The sequence below is a fragment of the Aspergillus nidulans genome, chromosome IV (genome assembly GCF_000011425.1).
Source record: "Aspergillus nidulans FGSC A4 chromosome IV".
NCBI classification, from domain to species: domain Eukaryota; kingdom Fungi; phylum Ascomycota; class Eurotiomycetes; order Eurotiales; family Aspergillaceae; genus Aspergillus; species Aspergillus nidulans.
In genome coordinates this window covers 1,564,497-1,587,637 of record NC_066260.1, presented here as the reverse complement: position 1 = coordinate 1,587,637, position 23,141 = coordinate 1,564,497, and the positions used below count along the sequence as shown (strand labels likewise).

Below are 23,141 nucleotides of genomic sequence, written 5' to 3'. Positions count from 1 at the left end.
ACACCCATGGTATGTACGCTCTCAACTCTTCAATCAAGAGACCTATGTAACAGTTGCAGGTTTCCCGTATCCAGAAAGCGTAGCGCTTGCATCACTGCTCGAAACCGTTGTCCGTGCAAATGGCGCCGTGCCTGCTACGATTGGCATCTTGAACGGCGTGGCTCGCGTCGGCCTACTTCCCAATGAGCTTATCGAGCTGGCATCGAGAGCGGAGAAGAAAGACGCGCTGAAAGTGTCTCGTCGGGATCTTGGCTATATATGCGGTCTGGTAGGTATACTGTCGAGTTTGTCTGGGCTCCTAATAATGATGACAGGGCATGACCGGTAAACCGTTTCACGGCGGTACAACAGTGTCTGGTACAATGGTTCTTGCGCATCTGGCGGGAATTAGGGTCTTTGGTACAGGCGGTCTTGGTAAAGCCCCCACTGTATACACGATATTACACAACTAACATCAGTAGGTGGTGTACATCGTGGTGCAGAGTCGTCTATGGATATCTCCGGTATGATGCCTCCAATGTTAGGCGATAGCATGAGCTGACATGTTCTAGCTGATTTGACTGAACTTGGTCGGACTCCCGTGGCCGTAATTAGCTCAGGCTGCAAAAGCTTCCTAGACATCCCACGGACCCTTGAATACCTTGAGACGGAGGGCGTCTGCGTCGCGACTTTTGCAGACGGTCGTCAGGGCCCCGTTGATATTCCGGCGTTCTTCAGCCGGGACAGCGGCATCAAAAGCCCCAAAATCATTGAGAATGAGGCAGAGGCGGCCGCTATTATCTGTAAGTGAGCATTCCTACGTGAAGATATCATGGCTAACGACTTGCAGATGCGCAGTCGAAGTTGCCTGTCTCGTCAGGAATGTTGTTCGCTAACCCAGTTCCGGTGGAGCATTCAATCCCTCAGGCGGAGATAGACGCCGCCATCAACAAAGCGGTTCATCTAGCGGAAGTTGAGGGCTATCATGGCAGTGACAACACACCGTTCATCTTGGCAAAGATTAAGGAGCTCAGCGGTGGGAAGACAGTGGCTGCAAACCGGGCCCTTGTTGAAGCAAACGTCAAACGTGCAGCGCGGGTCGCAGTGGAACTTTCAAAATTGGAACAGTCCATGATCCCTAGCGAACAGTGAGTTGTCTGTAACCTTCGAAGGGGTGGGATGTCCTAATATCGATTGTCCCTGCGTAGGCATATGCCAGCCATTCTCCCGATCGGTAGGGCTGACCAGGCTACTTCAGAAATTAAATCGGAACCGCCTATTAGAGCTGAACCAGTAGAAAAGACGGAAATTCTAGTTGCGGGATCACTCGCGATAGATCTCGCTTGCGATTACGTTCCTGCAGCCGGTCAAACAACTCCCGTCTCACGGACATCTAATCCTGCCGTCATCAAGCAGAGCCTTGGTGGAGTGGGCCACAATGTCGCCCTTGCTTCATCGTCTTTAGGCAGTTCCGTGATGTTCTGCAGCGTGGTTGGCGATGACTTGAGCGGTCACGCAGCCCTCACATTTCTGCAGCAAGAAAACCTTCCCACGAGTGGCGTAAAAGTGCTACCTGCGTCGTCTGGAGCGCGCACAGCACAATACGTTGCAGTGAACGATGCGACAAGGGATCTTCATGTGGCTATGGCCGATATGGGAATTTTGCAACTTCCTGCGGAGACATTGGACTTTGACAGTTTTTGGGAGCCAGTCGTTTCCCGCGCGAAGCCCCAGTGGGTGATGGTTGATGCCAACTGGAGCCCTGAGTTGCTTTCCAAGTGGGTAGCAGCGGCAAACAAGCACGGTGCTCGAGTTGCCTTTGAGCCTGTCTCGACCGCCAAGTCTCAATTCCTCTTCAAGAAAGGCCCTGAGAGGGAGGCCGCTGTTGGAGAATCTGCATGCGTTCCGAACAATACTGTGAGCCTTGCGACGCCGAATGAATTTGAACTCGCAGCCATGTACACCGCCGCGCGGGAAAATGGCCTTTTCGAAACCGCCGGTTGGTGGCGCGTTATCGATGCAATGGGTATGACGTCGTCAGGCTCAAGAGAACGGCTCGTCGCGATGACATCTGCCGCTCTTGTGGACGAAGGCATACCACAGCAGAGCATCCAGCTTCTTCCATTTCTTCCATGCATAATCACCAAATTGGGCGCCAGAGGAGCGCTGCTTACCCAGTTGCTGAAGCCGGGAGATTCCCGCCTTACTGATCCGGAATATAGTCCCTACATTCTCTCCCGCACTGTGTCTACGGGCGATCTGATCGGAGGGGTGTACATGCGGTTGTTTCCACCCGCTGCGAAACTAACAGACGACGCCATCATCAGCGTCAATGGAGCAGGTGACACTTTACTTGGGGTTATTATTTCTGGGCTTGCCTCCGGACATGGAAGGGTTGAGGATGTACTTCCCTTAGCACAAGAAGCAAGTGTCCTGACCTTGAAAAGTGCCGGAGGGGTCAGCAAAGAACTCGCGCAGTTACAGTCGCGACTCAAAAATATTGTGGCTTAATTCTGCTTTATCAATTATGGCTTATCTCTCCAATTAATATAGAACGCTACTTGCAGCTTCTTCGCCTACAACAGGCATTCGCTCGATGGTGTCCTTTCCTTCGCGGTTTGGCCCGATTGCTTTGAAACTGGTTGGGATAAGGGTTGGGTCTAAGAGACCAACCTGCACCAGCACGCTTGCTTGATCCCAGTATATGTTGTGGTTGGCGATCTTCCCACCCAGGAAGCCAGCTGTCATGATGAGGGGGATGCGAACAGAACGTCCAGTCGGCGGTACCCCAGGTAGCATCCAGGGTATTTCCTCTGTATGCTCAAAGGTGAGCAGCAGCTCGTCAACCACGCGGTCCGCGCCCGAAGTGCGAGAAAGCAGGCGGATTCGCTGGGAAGGTGGGCCAGAAGGGACGAATTTCGTGGAGTAAAACGTCGTGATTTCGGAGGGTGACGACCCTAGTCTCATTAGCTTACGTATGATTGTCAAGCAGAATTGGTGGACAACCTCCGACGCCAGAAGGAACACAATTCACACACGTCCGGTCATCGAATTGCCGATTCCCAGCTCCTCCACCCACCATCAGACCAAGCATGTCAGGCGACGAAGTAGAGGGTGGATTTTTGGCGGACTCGTGGATATTCCTCCAATATCCTTCCCAGACCAGCTCCGGATCAGGCGCCCCCCAATCACCTCCACCACTAGGCCATCCAAAACCGCGTTTCAAACAGTTCAACGATCGGCTCCATGCCAATCGCGAACTAGTGCGGTCATACGTCGATGAGGCAGCGGACTCTGCAAAGCCTGGTTGGGACTCCGGGTAGAAGAGCAGGTGGCAATGATGCCGCTTGTTACTGTCATCCCACATCGCAAAGCTCTCGTTCCGCGACCCAGCGAGGTGAATCTGGATTGCGAGGTTCGCGTCAGTCTTAAAGGCCATAGACGTCGATGTTGATGCTGCGGTTGTCGAGGGCGGGAGACGAGCTGGCTCCGAAGAGTTTAAAGATGCCACCTGCGGGGCATCTGGGTAGAAAGCAATAAAGGCGCAAAGGCGAGGGAAGGGGTTCGTGCTTGATGACTGGTGATGCGAGCGGAAAAGGAGATATGCGGGGCGGTTGAACGCTGTCCAATGTATCAATATAAGTTACTATATACGCCGATACTCTTAGATTAGTTCAAAGACATACCCACAATCGCATATCTCTCCCCAGGTTCAAGGTCATCCCCTCGCTCATGAATGATCCTCTCCAATTCCCTTCTGTCCCGGTCGATATCGTCGCTCTCCGCGAGAAACGGCACATATTCGACCGAGAACCCCTCCGTCTCTAGTCGGCGCAGGGAAGCAGTGTCAAAGGTAGGTGAGTTGGAAACGACATAGACCCTGCGCGGGGTGGGAGGCTTCGGGCGATGCGTGGAGCTGCGCCGCCGGATATGACTGAACAATCTGGACATTGTGGGAGAAAGACTATCTCAATTGAGCTGGATGTAAAGGTCAATTGATGGGTAGATCATTCGTTCACGCTTTCAGCCCTACGGGGCAGAGGTGGCTCTGCTTTTCTTAAAGGCACTCTGCGCCGAGTCGACGTCATAGGCTCAGGTGCATCGAGATAGGCAACATCTTTCTTATCCCCGGAAGTTGCCGGCAAACCGGTTATTCTAACCCACGCCATACTAGGCCACTCCAAAACTATATCGATCTATATATCTAGAGCGCTGGTGCAAATCATCACGAAAGCTAATAAAATATGCTCACGTTCAGAACGACCTCAGCCAATCCCTCTGCGCGCTAACCGTTTCGTCCTCATTTCCATCCAGATACACTCGGTAAGCCGGGCGGAGCAGACTCGCCCTCGCGACCTCGCAATCAATACGAATATCCTCGACCAGTGCCTCCATCGAAACGTAGTCGTATTCAGGCCGGATATACCCTAGCATCAGCAGGTTGAGCTTTGTGCCGTAGAAGTCGGGAAGTTTGTGAAATTTGACTTTTTCTTTTTCTTCGCTGGGAGCCGTTGGAGAGGGCAGGGTTAGGGAGGGCATGATGTGGATTTCCTGTTTGATGGAAGAGAAAGAGAAAGGTATCAAGATCTGGTCTGATGGACAAATAAGTACAGGAGGAGGGGGTACACAAAACTCACAATCGAGCGCGTCTTATTCTTGTAGTATGGATTATAACCTATACTGAGCACAGCCGGGAGGATCGGAGCCGCGTCTCCTGATGTAGAATCAGATGATGAAGGCGCGGGCGCTGTGGCTGGGTCCAGCGCAACAACGCCATAGTAAACGCCCACCCCCAATTCTTTGGGGAGCACCTCCTCTAGTCCGTCGACGGGGATGTTTGCTGTTGGGATACCAAGCTGGTTTGGCAATTCGGTTAGCTTGTTTCTTCGGTAGAGGTGAGTCCACAGGACGGAACCATACCTCCTTACTCCCGCGTCCGAAGCCCTTGATCACAGGTCCAGAAAGGCGAATGGGGAAGGGAGCTTCGGGGCCGGAGTCCGGGCCTGTCACTGGGGGGCGGGGGTTTGAGGGACGCATCTCTGATCCTTGGAGTTGGACTTTGGAGGAGGGGTTGTGGATTGGTTTTGTGTGGATGATACCAACCAAGAAGTATCGATAAGGGACGATCGTGCGGGGTCAAGTCGGGGTTGGCTTACCTCATACTTCGTGTACAATGTACGAGCTAATGCATTCCACAGTTAACCGCAGGGGGACTTCTCCGCAGTATATCGAAGGGTCGGATCAAGCCGGCCTGTTTCGAGATTTGCCGGTTGGGATGGTGGAGTCTGCTACACTTTGACGCAAAGGAGCTAGGAACGGACTATAAACCACTGCCCAAAGAAGAAATATGTATTTGTAAATGCATGCTAATGGATCTCTAACTGGAAAATCATTATTATATGTCGCCAAACACCTCTTGGCCTCGGTTGGGAGACGTTTGAAGGGTTCTCGCCGTAAGCAATTAAGGTGAACAACCGGGGACAACCGGGGGAGGATTCTTGTTGTTGGGCATACAAGGGCGACCAAGTCTGGATAATTACAGCTTGCTGAAATTGCTACACAGTCGCTTGTTGACAATGAGATAGAGAAGAGCGAGACACGAGCCACCACCTACGCAGCCGCAGTCGACTACGACTAGAAGGGAAGTGAATTCACCTAGCTTGAAAAAACCGGGCTTCGCCTTAGATAGCTCAAAGCGAATGCACCAGCACAAGAAGCTCTATCCCAGCTCCAAGATAATCATATCCATCATGCATCCAAGTATAAACAAGAAAAAAATCCTTTTTTAAACCTTCGGGTATCCTCCTCCCGTAACTAGACCATAAATCATATACAGCGAATTAAGCGGCGCAATAATAACACTCTCCTTTCAAATACAAGGCAGGAACTGATCAATGTTAGCTCATAATGAAGTTCGGGTTCAGGGAAGAGGAAGACGCACGTTCATCACTATTAACATAGGGATGTCGAACACGTCGCGCTTGACTGTCCAGCAGTAGGCGCACTCGACTTTGCCATCTTTGAATCCTAACTGGTTCATCCCGGCCTCGTTCGCAATTCCCCCCTTACGCAGGTGGTTGTTCCACCGCTGCCCGTTGTCATCGGACTGTGCCGCTTCCATGTCCTCTTTTGTTTTGTATTTGAGCAATTTGCAGCGCGTTGTCACGCTGCCGCGCGAATCCCCGAATGCTAATCGCGCAAAGTCTTCGTAAAATTCTACCACGCTGTCATCGTCCAACAGTTCCGCCAGAAACACCGGATGAGGACGGCCAGTGCTTTCAACGGAGCTACGTGGCGTGATGTTTCGGGAATTTGCGGCCGATGAACCACCTGTGTTGACATTATAATTCGGCTCCTTTCCTAGTAATACCTCTTTCTTCCATCCCGTCAAGATGCTAAATTCTTTCCCAACAGCTGCAACCTCGCCAGTGCGCCGGCAAACAATGGTCGGTGTGCCGCAAGCGTTGATGAAATCCTCATACTCCCAGAGTGTCCGCTGAAAGCACTTCTCCATAAAGATAAGATCATCCCGGTTTAGTGTTTTGGTTGTTGCAATAAATGAAGGTCGAATAGATGCCAGGGCTTTGGCAATCTGCAGTGTCTTCTGCGGCGAGAAGCGCCGTTGAATAAACGCCGTTAGGCTATGGAAGCGACTGGTATACGCGTACGGCTCCTTGACGCTTTCGTAGACTGCCGATGGATTGCGGTGACGTCGTTTGTTCATCTGCAGGCTTTGGTGCTTCAAACTCGGTGTAGAAATGGTCGGAGGACGTTGCTGTCCGTTCACAGATAGTCCATTAGACTTCGTCACAACATTGTTAAACGCGTTCGCATCTTCATATCCGCCGCTGTTGATCTGCGGGCTCGTCGCCGCGCCCGGGCTAGTGAAGTTGTTCGGTCCACTTTCAATTGCGAAAGCGTGAGGCGCATCAGGCTTAGACAGATGTCCCGGTATCACGTTGCCCTGGCTAGACTGCGGATATACGCCGACATTCACGTGCGGTTGGCCCGAGGTCTGTCCACTCGGCCACTCGTTCAATAGCGGATCCCCGAACATGAATGGCTGCTGATTCTGCGGGCTCTCGCCGAACGTCGTAGTTCCTCCAATAGGCGTAGACGCAAACTGCGTCGAACCGCTGCGGCCCATCGATCCTCTGTGGGTGCCAGAGTCTGGAGAGTCGCCAGCCCCAGTAGCCATGTGTCCAAGCATACCGAACTCCAGCGCACCATATCGGTTTTCAAAATTCATACTCGACAGATCAAAGTTGAAAAGAGCCGGATCACTGGGGTCGAAGAACGGGCCGGCGAACGGATTCTGGCTCTGGTTGGGTGCATTCGACACACCAGTGGTCGCGGGTTGGGGCATCGAAGACGTTAAGGCATTATTATTGTTGTTGTTAGGTGCGGTATTGCGAGGGGTTGGGTTGGTCTTCAAGCTAAAGGTCGGGGACACCGGCGATTGCGATGGGAAAGAGTTTTGGTGGTTGATCGGATTCTCCTGGTATAAGCTGTAGTTCGACTGCGGAGTAGGATAGAAGTTTGCGCTCGAATTCTGCGTACTCGCCGCTGAATTGACGGTATTCGCGCCATTCATATTTATGCCACCCGATGGGACACCGTTCGACATTGAATTGTTGTTGTAGAAATTATTGCCGCCGATCCCAGGCATCAGAGCGCCGTCTGGCGCGTCATGCAGGTACTTGGCCTTCTTGCGAACCCCATCATGGCAGGCATCTTGGAGCCCGCGCTTGATGCAGCGTTGACATGGTCTCTCATCACCTACACACTCTGTTAGTTGGCGCGCCCAGGACACGGGTACCTGAGCAGGGCAGGAGCGTACCGCACGTTAGATGCGCCCGCTGACAAGCAAAACAGGCGCGCCGCGCCTTCTTCCTCCTCGGTCTTGACGGATCCTTCGGGTTCGCTTTCTGGCCGTTGGCCGGCTGATCTTCGCCGTTCGCATTCGAAGTCGCGTTCGCATTAGTCTTGGGCGGCTGGTCGGCGGGCGCGCCAACGGCTGCGGTATCTTGTTCGACCCCACTAGATTCTGCAGGGGGAGCAGTAGCGCCCTTGCCTGTCTCCGTCTCCATTTTCCATTAATCGACAAGCTCGCGATGATGAAAAGGACCGAAGAGGTGGCGGGATGCGTCGTTCGTCTGGACTATTGAAGTGACGAATCCGGGGTGACAGATCGGTACGGGATCGGTTAAAGGCTTCTCCCCGGAAATGGGTCGTCACGCTCTGAGAATCGGCTTCGTCGTCGTCACCGCCGGCGAACAAAACTCCCTCGTGACCCACGCACCGGTGGGAATCCAGATTGACGTTTAGTTCGGCGAGAGTCGATCTAAGAACATAGAATGGATGGAATGTGTGGGGGAAGGAAAGAAAGGTAAGAAGGGAGGGGAAGACACGACTAGGAGAAAAAGAAAGTTTGGGAACAGTCCGTGGAGAAGGAATGTGATTGTGAAATTGGAGACAAAATCGCGCTCAGCCAAACTAAAACTACCTAGGGACAGCAACGTGCCTTGTTTCATTAGCACATCAGCAAGAATTAATCATAAAAAAAAAGTGTGGGAGTACTTGGCGGCGGGCGGATGGAAGCGTGAGACTCACACTCACACTTGCCGGGCGGTGCTGCGGGGAGACAGAGACCGTTTGGAGGTGAGCGATTTAACGGTCTTTCGAAGGGCTGATATTATTAAATTATGACAGGGACAGGAGCCAACTTATGACCTCAATCTGGAGTAGACTAGGCGATCTGTATGCAACCGGAGCGTGCGTGCCTGGATTTAAGTAACAAACGTGGTCCGAGTCAAGCTGGCATTGAGGCTTTTTTGGATGGTAAAGCACGCGCACTGATAGGCCACCGCAGTTCCACAGTCGCGTGCACAGTCGAGCAGTCGAAGTAATCATTGATCAAAAGGAGTCAGAAGAAAGGGGAAACAGACTGTCACAATTGCTGGCAGCTAGAGCTTCACATGAGAGCCACGTGTGTCCTAGGCAGAGATCCAGATCGAGATATAAGTCCAGCTATTGCATTCACATACAAGCACCCTCAGGCAGATATTCCGAGAATACCCGTGGTGCCGATTTTGCCCGGGCTGAAGCCATTCAAGAGCCGTTATTCATTCCCCAAACCTCGGCACGAGATGCTCAACCTCCACGCTGCGGTTCTTGGTGATGCACAGGATAACCAACAAGATGACGCTGTGCTCGCTGCGTGCGTGTGATTTTGCCGTTTCGGTCCTGTTGTGGCTCAGGCATCATCTTCCAGTCCAGATTGCGATGCGTTTCTGATCCTGACCGGTTCATGCTACTGCAATTCTACTATTGGAGCATTATGCTGATATCTGACTGACTATATCTTCTAGGCGCTTTCAGCTTAGAGGTGGAGATTCATCGCTGTAAGCGAGGCCGGCGCGTAGTATACTTAGAACTAGTAAGCACATTCTATGTCATATTTTCTACCTATGTATCCAAATTACATATGTACAGTAAGTCTATGGGGCCGAGTTTGGAAAGCTATTGCCTTGGGAGGCCCGCCATCTGCATCTCCAGGGATTAATCCTGGTCGGCCGCCCAGGATAGCTTGTTGCGTCGTAGGACGACTTCAGCCCACTGGGTCAAGATCGTATCCTCATTTTCTGCGCAACGTTTTGGACCTAAATCGGTGCATCTACGCCGTAGCAAATCGGCTCTTCTTCCTTATAGATTTTCCGAACCGGAAGAATAGGTACCTGCGCAGTGTCACAAACGTTCACGTTAGCTCATTTGTTTCTAGATCTATCCCAGCATAGGCCCGCATCGCACAAGCTAATCAAGGTTGGCGATGCCCCGATAGGTGAAAGGCAGCCCGAACACACAAAGAAGTCCAATGCGTCATCCCGTCGTGGACTTGCAGAACGGCCCATGCAAGGGAGGCTGAACTCGGTGCCACAGCGTTCTGCACAAGCTGGTGTCCGAGAAGGATGTTGGAAAAGGAAACTGAACAAGACGATCTTGACCAGAGCTGGGGAGAAGACGTACGGAAACGGTGCCATCACCAGTGTCAGGAAAGCAAGCAACGAAGTCGCCCAGTGATATCCTAGCCTGTTGTACACTGCGTTCTTTCTGTTAGTAACTGGCGGTCAAGGCATAACCCGGGTGCTAAGGGTCAAGGTTGCGCAAATATCTTGGGTAGTCCCCGAGTCGGGGACCATATAGTTCAAGGCTGAGCACCATGCAAATGGCCAGAGCCGACATTCAGCAAAAGCAAAAATCACGAACGCGAGGGGAATGCTGTCTGCTATCAACGCAAAAGCAGGGAGACCATACTCTGTATCCCAAAAAGGGGAAATATTCCACCAAAGCTTGAACGCGCGAAACTATTCGCCGATAGCGCACTGGCTGCATATGTGGGATATGCATCAACCAGGAAGGTGAAGACCCCGGAGTACACCAAAACAGTCCTGCGCACGTCAGGGCCAATGTTTCTTCATGCACAAGGCGGAGGACAAGTAGCCTGTCAAACCAGTCCAGTTGAAAACTTACCCCGCTCCAAAAAAGCCACTGCCGATAATCGGTACAATCCAGTGCACATGGGGGTAGATGGTCCACGCAAAAATGAAGAGCCCTATTGTGACCAAGGGTCCCCCGGCAATGGCTGAACGGTTAGCAGCGTTTCGACAAGCATACGAGTGCCGCCAGGGTTCAGGCAGTACACACCAGGAGGTAGACGCCACTCCGGCTGAAAGCCCTCCCCAACGTCGTTGGCTTTCTTCTCCAACTTTCTGTATATTCGGCGCCAGAATGGATCAGACGCTATTGCGAAGCTCATTCCCACGAACATTCCAAGGAAGCACAGACCGCGTTGGTACAGCTCCATGCCATATACATTGCCGAATACTAGTTGAAAGGCGCCGAAGAAAAGATAAAGGATTCCTAGAAGTATGGCAGAAAATACGCAGAGGTTCAGGCACATCGGCTCCAGAGTGAGCAAGAGAATAGGCCTATAAAGAGATTTCAAGACTGTCTGCGCGATTGACCGGTCCATCTTCTCGATTGAAGCGATCCAACGGTCATCCCCGGTCTCTTTTCTGAGTTTCACTGCCTTTCGCTTCAGCAGCCTACACCCGTCAGAACGCATTCCCAGCATTCGGAAAGTACTTACACTGGGTGGTATGTTTCAGGAACGAACAGTACTAGCATGGCCAGCAACGTGCCAGTCCATATCAGAAGCACATAGAACGTCCAACGCCTATCAGATACAGTCAGTACATGCCTTCCACCAATCACAACGTACATACCAAGTCGTATACTGGTTAATGAACCCGCCAACCCTGGAAGAATTAGCGCTTGTACATTTCTGAGAAGAGCATCTAAAGCATACAGTGGACCCAATTCTGGGCCTACAAATGGTGAGGCCGTGTACAGCATCATCGGTGCCGACAGCTCATGACGGTCAAAGAGATCACCAACAGTCCCTCCAGCTACAGATAAGAACGCGCTGCCGGCAAGGCCATTGAAGAATCGACTGACAATCATTGTTTGAATATTCTTTGCAACGGCGCAGGGAACAAGCCATATCAGGAAGAATATGAATGAGGTGATGTATATGTTTCTGCGGCCATAGAACTGTACCTCTTTAGTGAAGCCTTATATAAATGGGATGTAAATATACCTCTGACAGTGGTCCTAGAACGAGGGGTCCTAACCCTAGACCCCAGATGAAGAAAGATAAGCCGAGCGTCGCAACAATCCGGCTGCAGTTGAACTCCTCGGTCAATTGATCGTAAGTAACAGTGTACATACTCGAGGTGCAGGTGCTTTCCCAAGATGTCAGTACTTTTCGAGACACAATCGAGCCTGCCAACACTCACACGCAAAGAGACCCCGTTGAGCATATGATAACAATAATCCATCTCCTAACTTTATTGAAATTTCTTGGATTCATCGGGTCATTCTCATCCCACCGCACGACAAAATCAGATGACGCAGTATCCTCTGTACCTTGCGAATCGCCGGTATTGACTTCCACATCCACTTCATTATTGCAACTATATCCATCATTCAGGGACCAACTGCGCTCAACAGGGCGAGAGCAGGTGCTGTGTAGTTTTTGCAGTTGGCTGTTATCTGTCGTTGCGGCAGGCTTGATCGGTTCGAAACCATCTTCCGCAACACCATCCGGCATTCCTATGTCGATTCCTCCTTCATCGGTCTTTTCGCTTTCGGAATTTTGCCAATTTGGAGATGCCTTCGGGCTTTCCGCATGTGCGGGGAATTCGGCCGTTTGATTCTCGCTCATGGTCGACAAGTTATTCAGTCCAAACACTTGAAAAGTTGAGCTCCATGGATCGCTAGTCGAACAGCTCTCAGAGAGAAGCTTGGAAGACTTGAGAGTTGACCGATAAAAGGATATGCGGAGGCAATTGACAAGAACGTAGCCGCAGACTTGGCTCTTATGTCAAAGTTGCGAAAGCTACGTAGTTGTCTCCAATTGCCGACTTTTGCACTGTTGAGAAATGAGTCAAGAATGAACATCAACTAGCATTCAACCGAAGGAATCGCGCGCCTGGCAGAGGGTGGAGTGATTGGGCAAAATTGGCGTAGGTAGCAAAGACATGATTGAATGACAAAGCTTGGAGTAGACTCGGAAAGGAGATGCCGAACGTGCTAAATTTTGGTCGCTCCTTATCAGTTGAAGCTTGACGACCATGAAAGCTCACGCCAAGCGTTCCTCGCGAGCTCAGTAGCTCGTTGTTTGGTGCCGACAGTAGCAAGTATGCCTTTCGACTATATCAGATTTGGGCGCTAGAGATACCCAGGCTATGACTCTAGTATAGGGCTCTAATATACGATGGTTGGGGCTCGATATATGTTCAATCAACTAGGGTTCCATGCTCCATACACTCTGTAACGGCCGCGAACATTATCTGCACGTCTGTAGGGTAAATTCTCCACCTCGTGGCAGCAAAAGCAATAAAACAATGTCACAATATGGGCAGTGATCGACTTTAATCGAAAAGAGGCAACTATTGAGATTGTCGCTTTTAGTAAGATGTAGAATTTTGATTAGAAGTATCTACTAACACAAAAGCTAACCTATCGACCAGAAGCACTCGCCAAAAAAAGATTCGCGGACCAAGCGATGACACCTGAAGAAAAGGATATCAAGTGCGCCCCAAACGCCCGACTATAGAAAGTAGCAATCCAACAGTCCAGCTCCAGAAACCAGTTCAACCGAATAGATAAACACAGAAAATAACTGTACAGAAGACGCAATTTCCACCCTTCAAGATAGTTTAAGCCGCAACCTGAGCTTGGCTGACTTCACCGGTAGCGTCCTCTTCAGCCCATTGACCCCAGAGTGAGCGCTTGCCGCTAATCTTGATCGGTCCGCCGACGGTATTCGAGCGCTGCTCCACTTGAACAGCATCTTTGGTTGCCAGAACCAGAACTTCAAAGAACATTTTGGTCGCGTCAGCCCTAGTAGCCTTCTTTTCAGGCAGGAGGTCCTGAAACTTGACGGCTTTCTTTTGCTCTGCGTTGCCGAGGCAGTCCCGCAGGACGTGTACCGCACGTTTCGTACCGACCGACACCAACGCGCTGTCAACTGGTGTAATAGTATCGTCAAAATCTTCAAGTGGCTGCTGAGCTCCCTCGTCGTCACTGAGACGCAGATGATCCTCTTCATCACCAGGGAAGTCAATCTCTGAGCGCTGGTGCAGGGTTGATTCCATGCCGACACCCTCATCCACCGGGACAATCGCCTCTTCTTCGATTTCCAGAGCTGGAGCAGCGGCAGCATCAACGTCCATATCTGAGATCCCACTGTCGCGTTTGCGTTTCAGCTCACCAGCCTTCCTGACAGTGTCAAAAGAGAGAAGATCACGGATCTCAGGAGCCCAGCCACGCCCGCGGCCGCCGCCCATGACATTAGAGACAAAGTCACCGTTCTTTTGCATGTTCATAAGTGTCAGGAGCACAGGATCGCGGGGAAGAAAAGACGCAGGCTTCAGAGTCTCGGATAACTGTTCTTGTTGGATTCGGAAATAAGAGTTTCCTTTGAACTCAACAGCTTCATCAAGCTCAATGGTAGGGAGCTGCTTCCTCCGCTTCGCACGCTGAGCATGCTGGATGGTCTCATCGTCTTGCTCCTCGTCGTGCATATAATCACCCTCATGCTCCGTATTCAGGCGCTCGATCATGTCCTCAGAAACTTCCGTGAGAGTACTTTCACGCTCAAATCGCTCATCGTTACCATCAGCAACTACCGTGTCGTCCCCGAGATCCATGGGTTCGTCAAGTGGTAAGAAATTGTCCTCGTTGGCATCGAAGTTCACAGCATCCAAAGGTGTGTCATCCTCCCCAAGGTTAAGTCCCAGATCTCCCACGTCGATGACTTTCCCGGCATCACTGAAGTTGTCCTCTTCCATTGGGCGGGGAGCTGGGGCGTCTCGTCCCACTTCCATGCTAAAGTCATGGGAGAACGACAAATTCGTCTCATCATCCAGTCCAAGGTTAAGCTGCAGGTCACCCGGATCCTCTAGCAATGCAGGCTCCTGAGAAGCAGAGCGTCGCAGACCGGTATCGGGGAATAGTTGACTTCCGAAGTCCATTGATGGGCCTGGTCGCTTTCCCTCCGGTTCCAGCGAGAGGGGCTGGGGTATGAGGAGAGACGAATCAAGATTCATAAACAAATCAGCCTCGGTGAGTACATCCGGTAGAGTGATACCGCCTGGGGCGACCACAGCACTAGTCGTCAAGTCATTATTGTTTGTGAGACGGAAAGCCTAATCGAGCAGAGTCAGCAGAAAGTCCAATGTTAATAGCGCAGTAGAGGCGGGGCATACCATTTTGATTTTCATGAGAGCTTCGTTGCAGTCATCGAGCAAATAGCGCGCCTTCCTGCTGTATATCCTAACAACACCGAGTAACAGCTGACCACTCAATCGCAGGGCCATGGGAGCCTGCCCCTGGTCTACAATAGCACTGACACTGCTTTCAATATCCGACTGCAAGATATGCGACTTCGACAATTTGCGCTCGAGATTGGCGGATAGCCATACGCGAGCCAGCGGCCCGGTCTTGGACAACAAGGTCTCCGAATAGAACATGGCGAAAGATATTCACTGCAAAAATAAACCCCAATGTCTCCAACGCAGTTTAATTTTCAAGGGATACAACGATACCCGCACAATGCGGGGTGGTTCGCAGCGTCCTCGCAACCAGAAGTCGGCGACGCGACGAAAGCGAAAAACAAACGGGATGGTAAGCTCGGGGCGCTCGGCGCCTGGGGTAGTGGCGAGAAGATGGTAAATATAGTCAAAGAAAGTCAACAAGACCTATCTGCGACCAAAAAGAGTTTGCAGGTGATATTGACGCCAAAAAAAGCCCACAGCGCAAGAAAGCGACCAGAGGGGTAGATGGGAATGGAGGAGGTTGGAGGTTTGAAGTGGGTTGCCCAGGCGCGTCGTTTGGTGCCTTGACGGTGACGGTCACGGGTGGCTGGGAGAGTTATGCTGCTTAGATAAGCAATACCACTCATATGATATAAGCATACGCTAGTCCTCATAGGCGCAGCTCGGACGGACAGTTCTTCCGGGTCCAATGTAGGCTGGACTGACCAGTGTCAACATCCCCGACGCTATAGTGCGACTGCTGAGTGGTTTGAGACGAAATTCTAGATCTGGCAATTTCCCCTTTTCGCTGATTATTGGCCTGGTATCCCGAACTATTCACCATTTGCCCAGCTTGTTCGACCTGGTCTTCAGCATACGCCTTCACTGGTATACAATTTCTTGGAAGTCGCATTCGGAGAACGTGGCTTTTCCATAATCGTCCTGCCCTGGGTTTTGGTGTCTTCTCAGAGTGACTATATTGGACGCGCGTCTTCACAAAGCAAACCATCTGAACCATTCACGCACCCTCGATGGAAGGTTGAAAGTTGAGCTCCCGGTCTAAGGTCTCTTTATTGGAGCATGAGAAATGTCAAGGTCCGCTACGCCTGCGCTACCTTTCCATAATGGGCAGGCTACTGGCTCCATATCCCCATTGGCAGCGCCCGCAGGAGGGCGATCCAATGCTGCACCCTCAGTAAGCTTCCTTGGTCATAACTCGGGGCTACTAGCTAGACGCTAATCAATAATAACTTAGGTGTCGACCTCTACATACTCGCAGTTAAGCCCTCAGGAAACCGCAGACCGTCTGCAAACCTCCCTCACCCATGGCCTCACTCCGGCAGAGGCGGAGATACGATATATACGAGATGGCCCGAATGAATTACCTCACGAAGAACCGGAACCTTTATGGCTTCGATTCCTCAAACAGTTCAAGGAAACGTTAATACTCCTCCTTCTCGCGTCTGCGGCGGTATCCTTCTTTATGGGAAACCTGGACGATGCGGTTAGCATTACTCTCGCTGTCACGATTGTGGTTACGGTTGGGTTTGTTCAGGAATATCGGTCAGAAAAGTCCTTGGAGGCTCTCAACCGCCTGGTCCCGCACCATGCACACTTGATACGCGACGTGCCCTCGAACTCTCCCCCGATAGTGCACCCTACTACGGCGATTCCAGATGATGAATTCGAGTTGCGGGAGTTGCGCAGCAAGAGTCCGAGCTCGGGTTCGGTTTCCGCAGCCGTCAAAGCATCCACTACAGTGCCTGCCGCAGAACTGGTACCGGGAGATCTGGTTTTGTTCACAGTTGGAGACCGGATCCCAGCTGACATACGGATTACCGCTGCCACGGACCTCACTCTTGACGAGTCTAATCTAACAGGCGAAAATGAACCAGTTGTCAAGTACCCTGACGCGATTTGCAACCAGAAGAACATTCCAACCTCTAAGATTGTGACCCCGCCCCGGTCGCCATTTTACGACGCACCGGCGAGCGGCACTGTCGGTGCAGATTTACGTTTGAACGAGCAGCACAACATTGCTTTTATGGGGACACTGGTTCGGTCCGGATATGGCCAGGGAATCGTCATAGGCACCGGTGCTAAAACGGAGTTTGGCAGCATCTCTGCCTCACTTCAAGAAATTGAGAGCCCACGCACGCCGTTGCAGCTGTCTATGGATCGCCTAGGCCAAGAACTAAGTTATATCTCGTTTGGAGTTATTGCCTTGATTGTCGTTGTAGGCTTGATCCAAGGTCGAAAGCTCCTGGACATGTTCACCATCGGCGTCTCGCTCGCGGTTGCCGCTATTCCGGAAGGTCTTCCAATTATCGTCACTGTTACCCTCGCACTTGGTGTACTGCGCATGGCATCCCGAGGAGCAATTATGCGACGACTCCCGAGTGTTGAGACTCTGGGTTCGGTGAACGTTGTCTGCAGCGATAAGACCGGAACGCTCACACTCAACCACATGACTGTAACAAAAATGTGGCATTTCGACTGCGCTGAGCCCTTTGAGGTACACCACGACATTGCGTCACTAACCCCGGGGCCAGCAGCTCGCACCGTTCTCCGGATTGGCAACATCGCGAACAATGCCCGGCTGTCACGCGTACATGCGAACTCCCCTGCTAGCGCGTCGTCTGCTGCGGTGCTGTCTTCTACCGACGATGACGCGTCAGGGTCGATGAAGAGCAGATGGGTCGGTCAGCCCACTGACGTCGCCATCTTAGATCTGCTTGATGCTTTTGGGGAGGACGACGTGCGGGACCGCATAAGTGCCCGGGTTGCAGAAACTCCCTTCAGTTCTGAGCGCAAATGGATGGGCGTAGTTATTGGCAGTGGTGTTCCTGGCGATTCAACTGCTCCAATAGGTGGACCTAGCATGGCCTACATCAAAGGCGCCTTGGAACAGGTGCTGGCGCGTTGTGATACTTACCTTACCAAGGATGGCCAGGAGGTTATATTGGACGAGCGTCGGCGGCAGGTCGTGCGACAGGCTGCGGAACAAATGGCATCAGAAGGACTTAGGGTCCTGTCTTTTGCTAGTGGTGCAGTAAGAGAGTCTAGAGGAAGGGCACTCGGTAGTAGATCCGGTACGCCTTCTTCGAAGGTTAGCTCCGGCGATGAGGACGATCGCTACAGCGGCTTGGTCTTTGCAGGGTTGGTAGGCATGAACGACCCTCCTCGCAAGGACGTGCACAAGGCAATCCGCCGCCTGATGGCCGGCGGCGTACGGGTTATCATGATTACGGGCGATGCCGAAACCACGGCTGTTGCCATTGCGAAGAAGCTCGGGATGCCTATCGTGGAGACTCCTGGAGTACGAAATGTCCTCTGCGGGCAGGAAATTGACCGCATGGGCACATCTGAATTATCTCAGGCGTTATCGTCAGTCTCGATATTTGCTCGCACAAGTCCCGACCATAAAATGAAGATTGTGCGTGCCTTGCAGTCCCGCGGTGATGTCGTCGCGATGACAGGAGACGGCGTGAACGATGCACCCGCATTGAAGAAGGCCGACATTGGAATCGCAATGGGCAAGCTTGGCACGGACGTTGCCAAAGAAGCAGCCGACATGATTCTCACGGACGACGATTTTTCGACCATCCTGCGAGCCATCGAGCAGGGCAAAGGAATCTTCTACAACATCCAGAACTTTATCACGTTCCAACTCAGTACCAGTGTTGCCGCTCTGAGTCTAGTTTTGCTGAGCACCATGTTCGGATTCAAGAACCCGCTAAACGCGATGCAGATTCTGTGGATTAGTATGACTGCCCTATAACTGCGCCGGTGTTCTTTTGCTAATATTTGACTAGATATCCTCATGGATGGTCCGCCGGCGCAGTCCCTCGGAGTAGAGCCAGTAGACCCTTCGATCATGGGCCGGCCTCCCCGACCCAAGAGCGCTCGAGTGCTCACGAAACCGCTTATCCAACGGGTCCTCACCTCAGCGTTTATGATTATGATGGGCACTTTGGCCATATACATCTATGAGATGGGCGATGATGACGACGTACTGACGGGAAAGCGCTCCCGAGTAGTGACGGCCCACGACACCACCATGACATTCACGTGCTTCGTCCTGTTCGACATGTTCAACGCATTGACATGTCGCAGCGAAGGCAAATCCGTTCTTCGGGGCGAGATCTCTCTTTTTGGGAACAAGATGTTCAACTATGCCGTGCTGGGCTCGCTTGCCGGCCAGGCTTGTGTCATTTACCTACCGTTCTTGCAGCGGGTGTTCCAAACGGAACCACTAAACGCAGCGCACCTGTTCAAGCTGGTGTGCATTGCCAGCACGGTGTTTTGGGTTGACGAGGGGAGGAAGTACTACCAATCGCTGCAGCGACGGCGGGCAGTTGGGGTAGGATATAGCGTGAATGTGTAAATATATCATAAAAGATGCTTGTACATGTGGAATACTGCTACCTGATAATGACGAATGTTGGAGCCAGCAAGGAGGCTTCCTCGTTGGTTCTATTTTCTTACTGGTCGGAAGAGTGCCTCTGGTCAATGAAGTCTAATATAGGGTAACTCAGCTTTACTAGCTATGATACCAAATGGCCCTGGACGTGCGAATACAGATGCTCTAAGCCATATCATTTCCCTGTCGCACATTACTACCGACCTTTTCTCTGTCTTGTCCCCAGAAGCGGAGTGCTCAGCGTCATGAGTGCGTTAAAAGTGGCCTAGGTAAGCCACGATCTAGACTACTAGTCACTTTCGCAGCTTCGCTTAGATATGATCGCCAATGTACCTGAAGGATGGCCTATACAATCTTGCATGTGGATAAGTCTAGCTGGGCCGGCTCGTCATTGGTGGCTATTCCGCCGCTTTGGCCTGCACCGCTATCTGGCAAACCCTCCGATTGCCATGGTCCAAGCTGCAACATCATGGTATCAATGAGGCACTAGCCTCAGAGGCGAACTTGAGAGTCTGAGATGACCCGTCTTCTTAATTGCCTGGAGTGTGATGTACCTCCATCAAGATCTGCGGGTGGATTTAATATTACAACCGCAATAGGCTGGGAACGACGAACGGATTTCTCTTTTCTCTACTTACCTCAAGTCTATGGCATCCGACATTAAACAATCATCCAAGCAGGGTAGCTTCAGAGCTATGAGCGGTACAGGCCAGGACCTCTAGCGGGCGTACTAGTACTACTGCGGCCGGGATTGTGACACCACCGCGCAGCATGGCTCCAATGCCGGTGCCGCTGGTGCCGTTAGGACAATTTTGTCGGCCGTCGAGCACAAGGTCTGCTGCATAAAATGCCTGCATTTAGACTATGGCAGCTCCTATGGTGGGTGGTTGAAGCTGGATCCGAAGCGCGGCTTCAATGGCTGCGCTTGTTGTAGTCTGGCTGAGCTGGGCTTTGTCTCAGGAAGCAACAATGAGATCTAGATGCGAATGGCGTTTCGGTTTGGTTTAGTAAGGATTTCCGCATGGTCTAAGTACGCCTACCTGTGCTGATTGCCATCCTTGTCTCGGGCAAGCTCAATCTGCCCAGCGGTCCTTGGTTCGAGGCGCTGAAGCCTCATCACTTAGGGATTTTACTTTGCCTTCTCTATTACGTTGAATTGAGGAGACGATAGGTATGGCCTTATGTTGCTGGTTCACCCAGCAGTCTATGCCTAGGCAGAAGGTACGTAACAGTGAAGGGACTATTCATGGCTGTTGCCGTACTGTGGGAATCAGATATGACAGTCATCTTGATATAGATGATGCCCATACCGGCAGAGTTTATATTGTCAACATGTATCGACAGACCCACGCATGCCTCTATGCAATAATACCGTAGGTCTAGGGACCGCATTGAAGTAATGCCTGGATTGCCGAAAACTGTCGAGTTCTTTGCTTGCTCATTGCAACAGCGGTAGGGTTGGGCTACGGCCGCGCTACGGCCGCGAGATCCTTACTCGAAATGTCTGCTATTTGTGGATACGGATTCTCGTTCAGATGACACCTCAGTTTCCATATCATCAATCTGGAGCCTCGCATATTTCGTTTACTTGTCATCTCTAAAAGCCTGGGAGCTCGTTGACTACCTGGGACAATTCTCACGGCCCGCGATCTTATCCTCGAGAACCTTCATACATAGAATAGCTCATCGCTTTTTAGGGAAGACCTAAATCCACTTACCCGACCAAAGGCTGCATGGTAGGCTGGATTTAAACGCCCTGATCAGGAGCACGTCGAACTCAAACTACAATATCGACATTGTCAGGAGCGGTCGACGCGACCTCTTCGTTGCTGAACGGGTAAAAGTAATCAGCCAAGCATATAATAAACGGCAGCACCGCAGTATGAGAACAGCGTCGAGGCCCTTCCAGGGCTCTTTGAGCCCATGCAGGGTAGTACGGATAAGCAATGAAACGCCCGACAGCAGGGTCGGTTTGAGCATACCTCCGAACCATGCGACGTCCTGATCGTTCCATGCATTTTCTAAATCAAGTACATCAACGGAATCCGCCCTTTTGGCGTCTCTTGACGTACATCCCTCAAATAACGCCGCAAATTTGACCCCCATATATCCTTTATATATCTTGAACGTATCGACTTGTAGTTAAGCTGCATTTCCTGGTACGAAAGATATAGAGTGCTACTTGTCACTATGTACGCTTGGTTATACAAACCGTCAAGCCAAATGGCGTTCCGTATACTCAAAACTACCCTTAGTCCAAGACTCTTGGCTAGGGTCTTCCAGCAAACCCATTGCTATCTATATAGTCTTGGTCTACGAATGAGGAATTTCCATGACACATCGATTCGTTTGACGCCAAGGGATCGTCGAAGCCTATCGCGACGTCCGATCTTATTTCAACTTCTTCTCGAACTATAGTACTCAGGCCTCCCTGTTGAGTTTATACTATCTCCCAGTGAGGGCCCGTCGCGGTCAGGACCAAACAGCCTTCGCGTACGGAGGAGTAGTAGACTAGAGGGCGCTCCCCCACCACTACCCCTGTGAGCGCCGATACGACATGCACGTTCGTGGGGGCAGTTCGGAAAACGCCCAAGGCGAGCTTTACTCTTGATAAGTCTCTGTACTCTAGTACTCCGTAAGCAGGGTGCTCCGTAGTGGCGGCGTGACCAAGCTGATGGGATTTATCCACGTGGAGTGTATGATGCATATCCCCACAGAGCTAGTCTCGAACACCTCTACTTTGCGGAGATTCTAGAGCTCTGCAATCTGGCTGCTTTGAGTCTGAGTGCTGGATGCCACCGTGGATAAAATTCTCGTTTTTCCGTCACAGTGACGATGGAGGAACTCGGCGAGGGCAGCCGCGCCAAGATACGGTAGAGAAGGCACGCGACTCCAGATCCAAGCTGAAGCGTAAGGATAAAACTCGGACTTGCGTGCGCCGTTCGGTTTCGGCCGTCAAGTTCTGGGTCGGAATTGGGCTGATGCAGCCCGATTCCTATTCTGCCCGACTTGCTGGCGGAAACATCGGGAGAACCAGGAACACCAGCAATCCCTGAGGCCGGCTGTGATTGGCCGGGGCGGTTCTTATCAGCGGAAAATCCGCAATTTCATTCTAGAAAGCCCAGATTAGGTTAGACTAGCCTCCGTGGCCCGCTGTGGCGCTAGGGTGTTATCTACGCCCTATGATAACGGCCCAATGGCGGATGATTAGCGTTACCTGAAAGAAAATGCTGATAAGCAGAACGCTGCTGGTGCAGTGATGGGGATCCTCTGGTCTGCGCGAAGGGTTTGTTTTATACCGACAAGAGCGCGCTGACGGCTCAAGCCCTCGCTGTCTATCAGTATCGGCACGATAGTTTAAGAAGTGCTGCACCAACTGCTATCTCTATCACTATCGTAGTCCAGGACCGCCTCTAAGCATAAATAGAAGTAGTAATTCCTCGCGAGCCATTCGCGAGCGACTCAGAAGACAGAGCGGTTTCGGCCTTACGAAGTCTGGTCCTCGTTTCGCCAAGGCGTCCCGATATCTGGATGATCGAACTGGTAGTGGCCCGTACGGGGCGAAGGGCGATACGCCAACTCTAATTATTACTGAGTGAGGCTATTCCAGCAGGTATCGACCGGTGGATATCATGATCACGGTTCACGATGCTTGAAAGTCCCAACTGTACGGGAGGACGAGGCCGAGTATCCAGTTTCAGCGCTACTATCACTGCCGACCAACCCAAACAATGGAGCCAACACTGGAGCCAGCAATAGAGCCAACCCGAGAAGTCGCGAGGGAGTCGACGGGGTTTCCACTACGACTGCAGCGGAATCAACAGCCTGTTGCCTGGGTTGCCACTCTGACGCACTCG

General features: G+C 51.7%; 8 protein-coding genes across 8 annotated transcripts, besides 1 other annotated feature; 3 read left to right on the top strand and 5 right to left on the bottom strand.

The window, feature by feature from the left end:
* Nucleotides 1–23,141: part of a sequence feature (contig 1.129 1..627835(1)) that runs on past both edges of the window.
* On the top strand, nucleotides 7–2,643 carry ANIA_07471 (pseudouridine-5'-phosphate glycosidase/carbohydrate kinase family protein; the record flags this gene model as incomplete). The annotated part of the gene is made up of 8 exons (XM_675648.1): nucleotides 7–9; nucleotides 41–268; nucleotides 315–414; nucleotides 462–503; nucleotides 552–782; nucleotides 830–1,127; nucleotides 1,188–2,382; nucleotides 2,533–2,643. The coding sequence occupies 8 exons, from the start codon at nucleotides 7–9 to the stop codon at nucleotides 2,641–2,643; spliced, it is 2,208 nt and encodes a 735-aa protein (XP_680740.1).
* Nucleotides 2,480–3,984, bottom strand: ANIA_07470 (dienelactone hydrolase). The gene is made up of 3 exons (XM_675647.2): nucleotides 3,666–3,984; nucleotides 2,986–3,600; nucleotides 2,480–2,936 (listed from the first exon to the last, which is right to left on the bottom strand). Exons 1-3 carry the CDS (start codon nucleotides 3,928–3,930, stop codon nucleotides 2,524–2,526), a joined length of 1,293 nt encoding a protein of 430 aa, XP_680739.2. The 5' UTR covers nucleotides 3,931–3,984; the 3' UTR covers nucleotides 2,480–2,523.
* Nucleotides 4,234–5,016, bottom strand: fmn1 (riboflavin kinase; the record flags this gene model as incomplete). The annotated part of the gene is made up of 3 exons (XM_675646.1): nucleotides 4,234–4,530; nucleotides 4,617–4,835; nucleotides 4,900–5,016. 3 exons carry the CDS (start codon nucleotides 5,014–5,016, stop codon nucleotides 4,234–4,236), a joined length of 633 nt encoding a protein of 210 aa, XP_680738.1.
* Nucleotides 5,900–8,069, bottom strand: ANIA_07468 (protein acuK; the record flags this gene model as incomplete). Its single annotated transcript, XM_675645.1, has 2 exons — nucleotides 5,900–7,758; nucleotides 7,820–8,069. The coding sequence occupies 2 exons, from the start codon at nucleotides 8,067–8,069 to the stop codon at nucleotides 5,900–5,902; spliced, it is 2,109 nt and encodes a 702-aa protein (XP_680737.1).
* Nucleotides 9,129–10,059, top strand: ANIA_07467 (uncharacterized protein; the record flags this gene model as incomplete). The annotated part of the gene is made up of 4 exons (XM_675644.1): nucleotides 9,129–9,199; nucleotides 9,351–9,383; nucleotides 9,420–9,473; nucleotides 9,777–10,059. The coding sequence occupies 4 exons, from the start codon at nucleotides 9,129–9,131 to the stop codon at nucleotides 10,057–10,059; spliced, it is 441 nt and encodes a 146-aa protein (XP_680736.1).
* On the bottom strand, nucleotides 10,592–12,358 carry ANIA_07466 (uncharacterized protein; the record flags this gene model as incomplete). Its single annotated transcript, XM_675643.2, has 6 exons — nucleotides 11,838–12,358; nucleotides 11,639–11,783; nucleotides 11,348–11,592; nucleotides 11,265–11,297; nucleotides 11,129–11,215; nucleotides 10,592–11,084 (listed from the first exon to the last, which is right to left on the bottom strand). The coding sequence occupies exons 1-6, from the start codon at nucleotides 12,263–12,265 to the stop codon at nucleotides 10,592–10,594; spliced, it is 1,431 nt and encodes a 476-aa protein (XP_680735.1). The 5' UTR covers nucleotides 12,266–12,358.
* On the bottom strand, nucleotides 13,005–15,077 carry ANIA_07465 (kleisin alpha; the record flags this gene model as incomplete). Its single annotated transcript, XM_675642.2, has 2 exons — nucleotides 13,005–14,753; nucleotides 14,814–15,077. 2 exons carry the CDS (start codon nucleotides 15,075–15,077, stop codon nucleotides 13,263–13,265), a joined length of 1,755 nt encoding a protein of 584 aa, XP_680734.1. The 3' UTR covers nucleotides 13,005–13,262.
* pmr1 (Ca(2+)/Mn(2+)-transporting P-type ATPase PMR1) lies at nucleotides 15,949–19,248 on the top strand (the record flags this gene model as incomplete). The annotated part of the gene is made up of 3 exons (XM_675641.1): nucleotides 15,949–16,056; nucleotides 16,117–18,625; nucleotides 18,677–19,248. The coding sequence occupies 3 exons, from the start codon at nucleotides 15,949–15,951 to the stop codon at nucleotides 19,246–19,248; spliced, it is 3,189 nt and encodes a 1,062-aa protein (XP_680733.1).

Coding starts and splice junctions, on each gene's coding strand:
- ANIA_07470 (XM_675647.2), bottom strand. CDS start 3,930: ATGTCCAGATTGTTCAGTCATATCCGGCGGCGCAGCTCCACGCATCGC. Junction 3,601..3,665: donor GGAGAGATATGCGATTGTGG/GTATGTCTTTGA, acceptor TACATTGGACAG/CGTTCAACCGCCCCGCATAT. Junction 2,937..2,985: donor TGTTCCTTCTGGCGTCGGAG/GTTGTCCACCAA, acceptor TAATGAGACTAG/GGTCGTCACCCTCCGAAATC.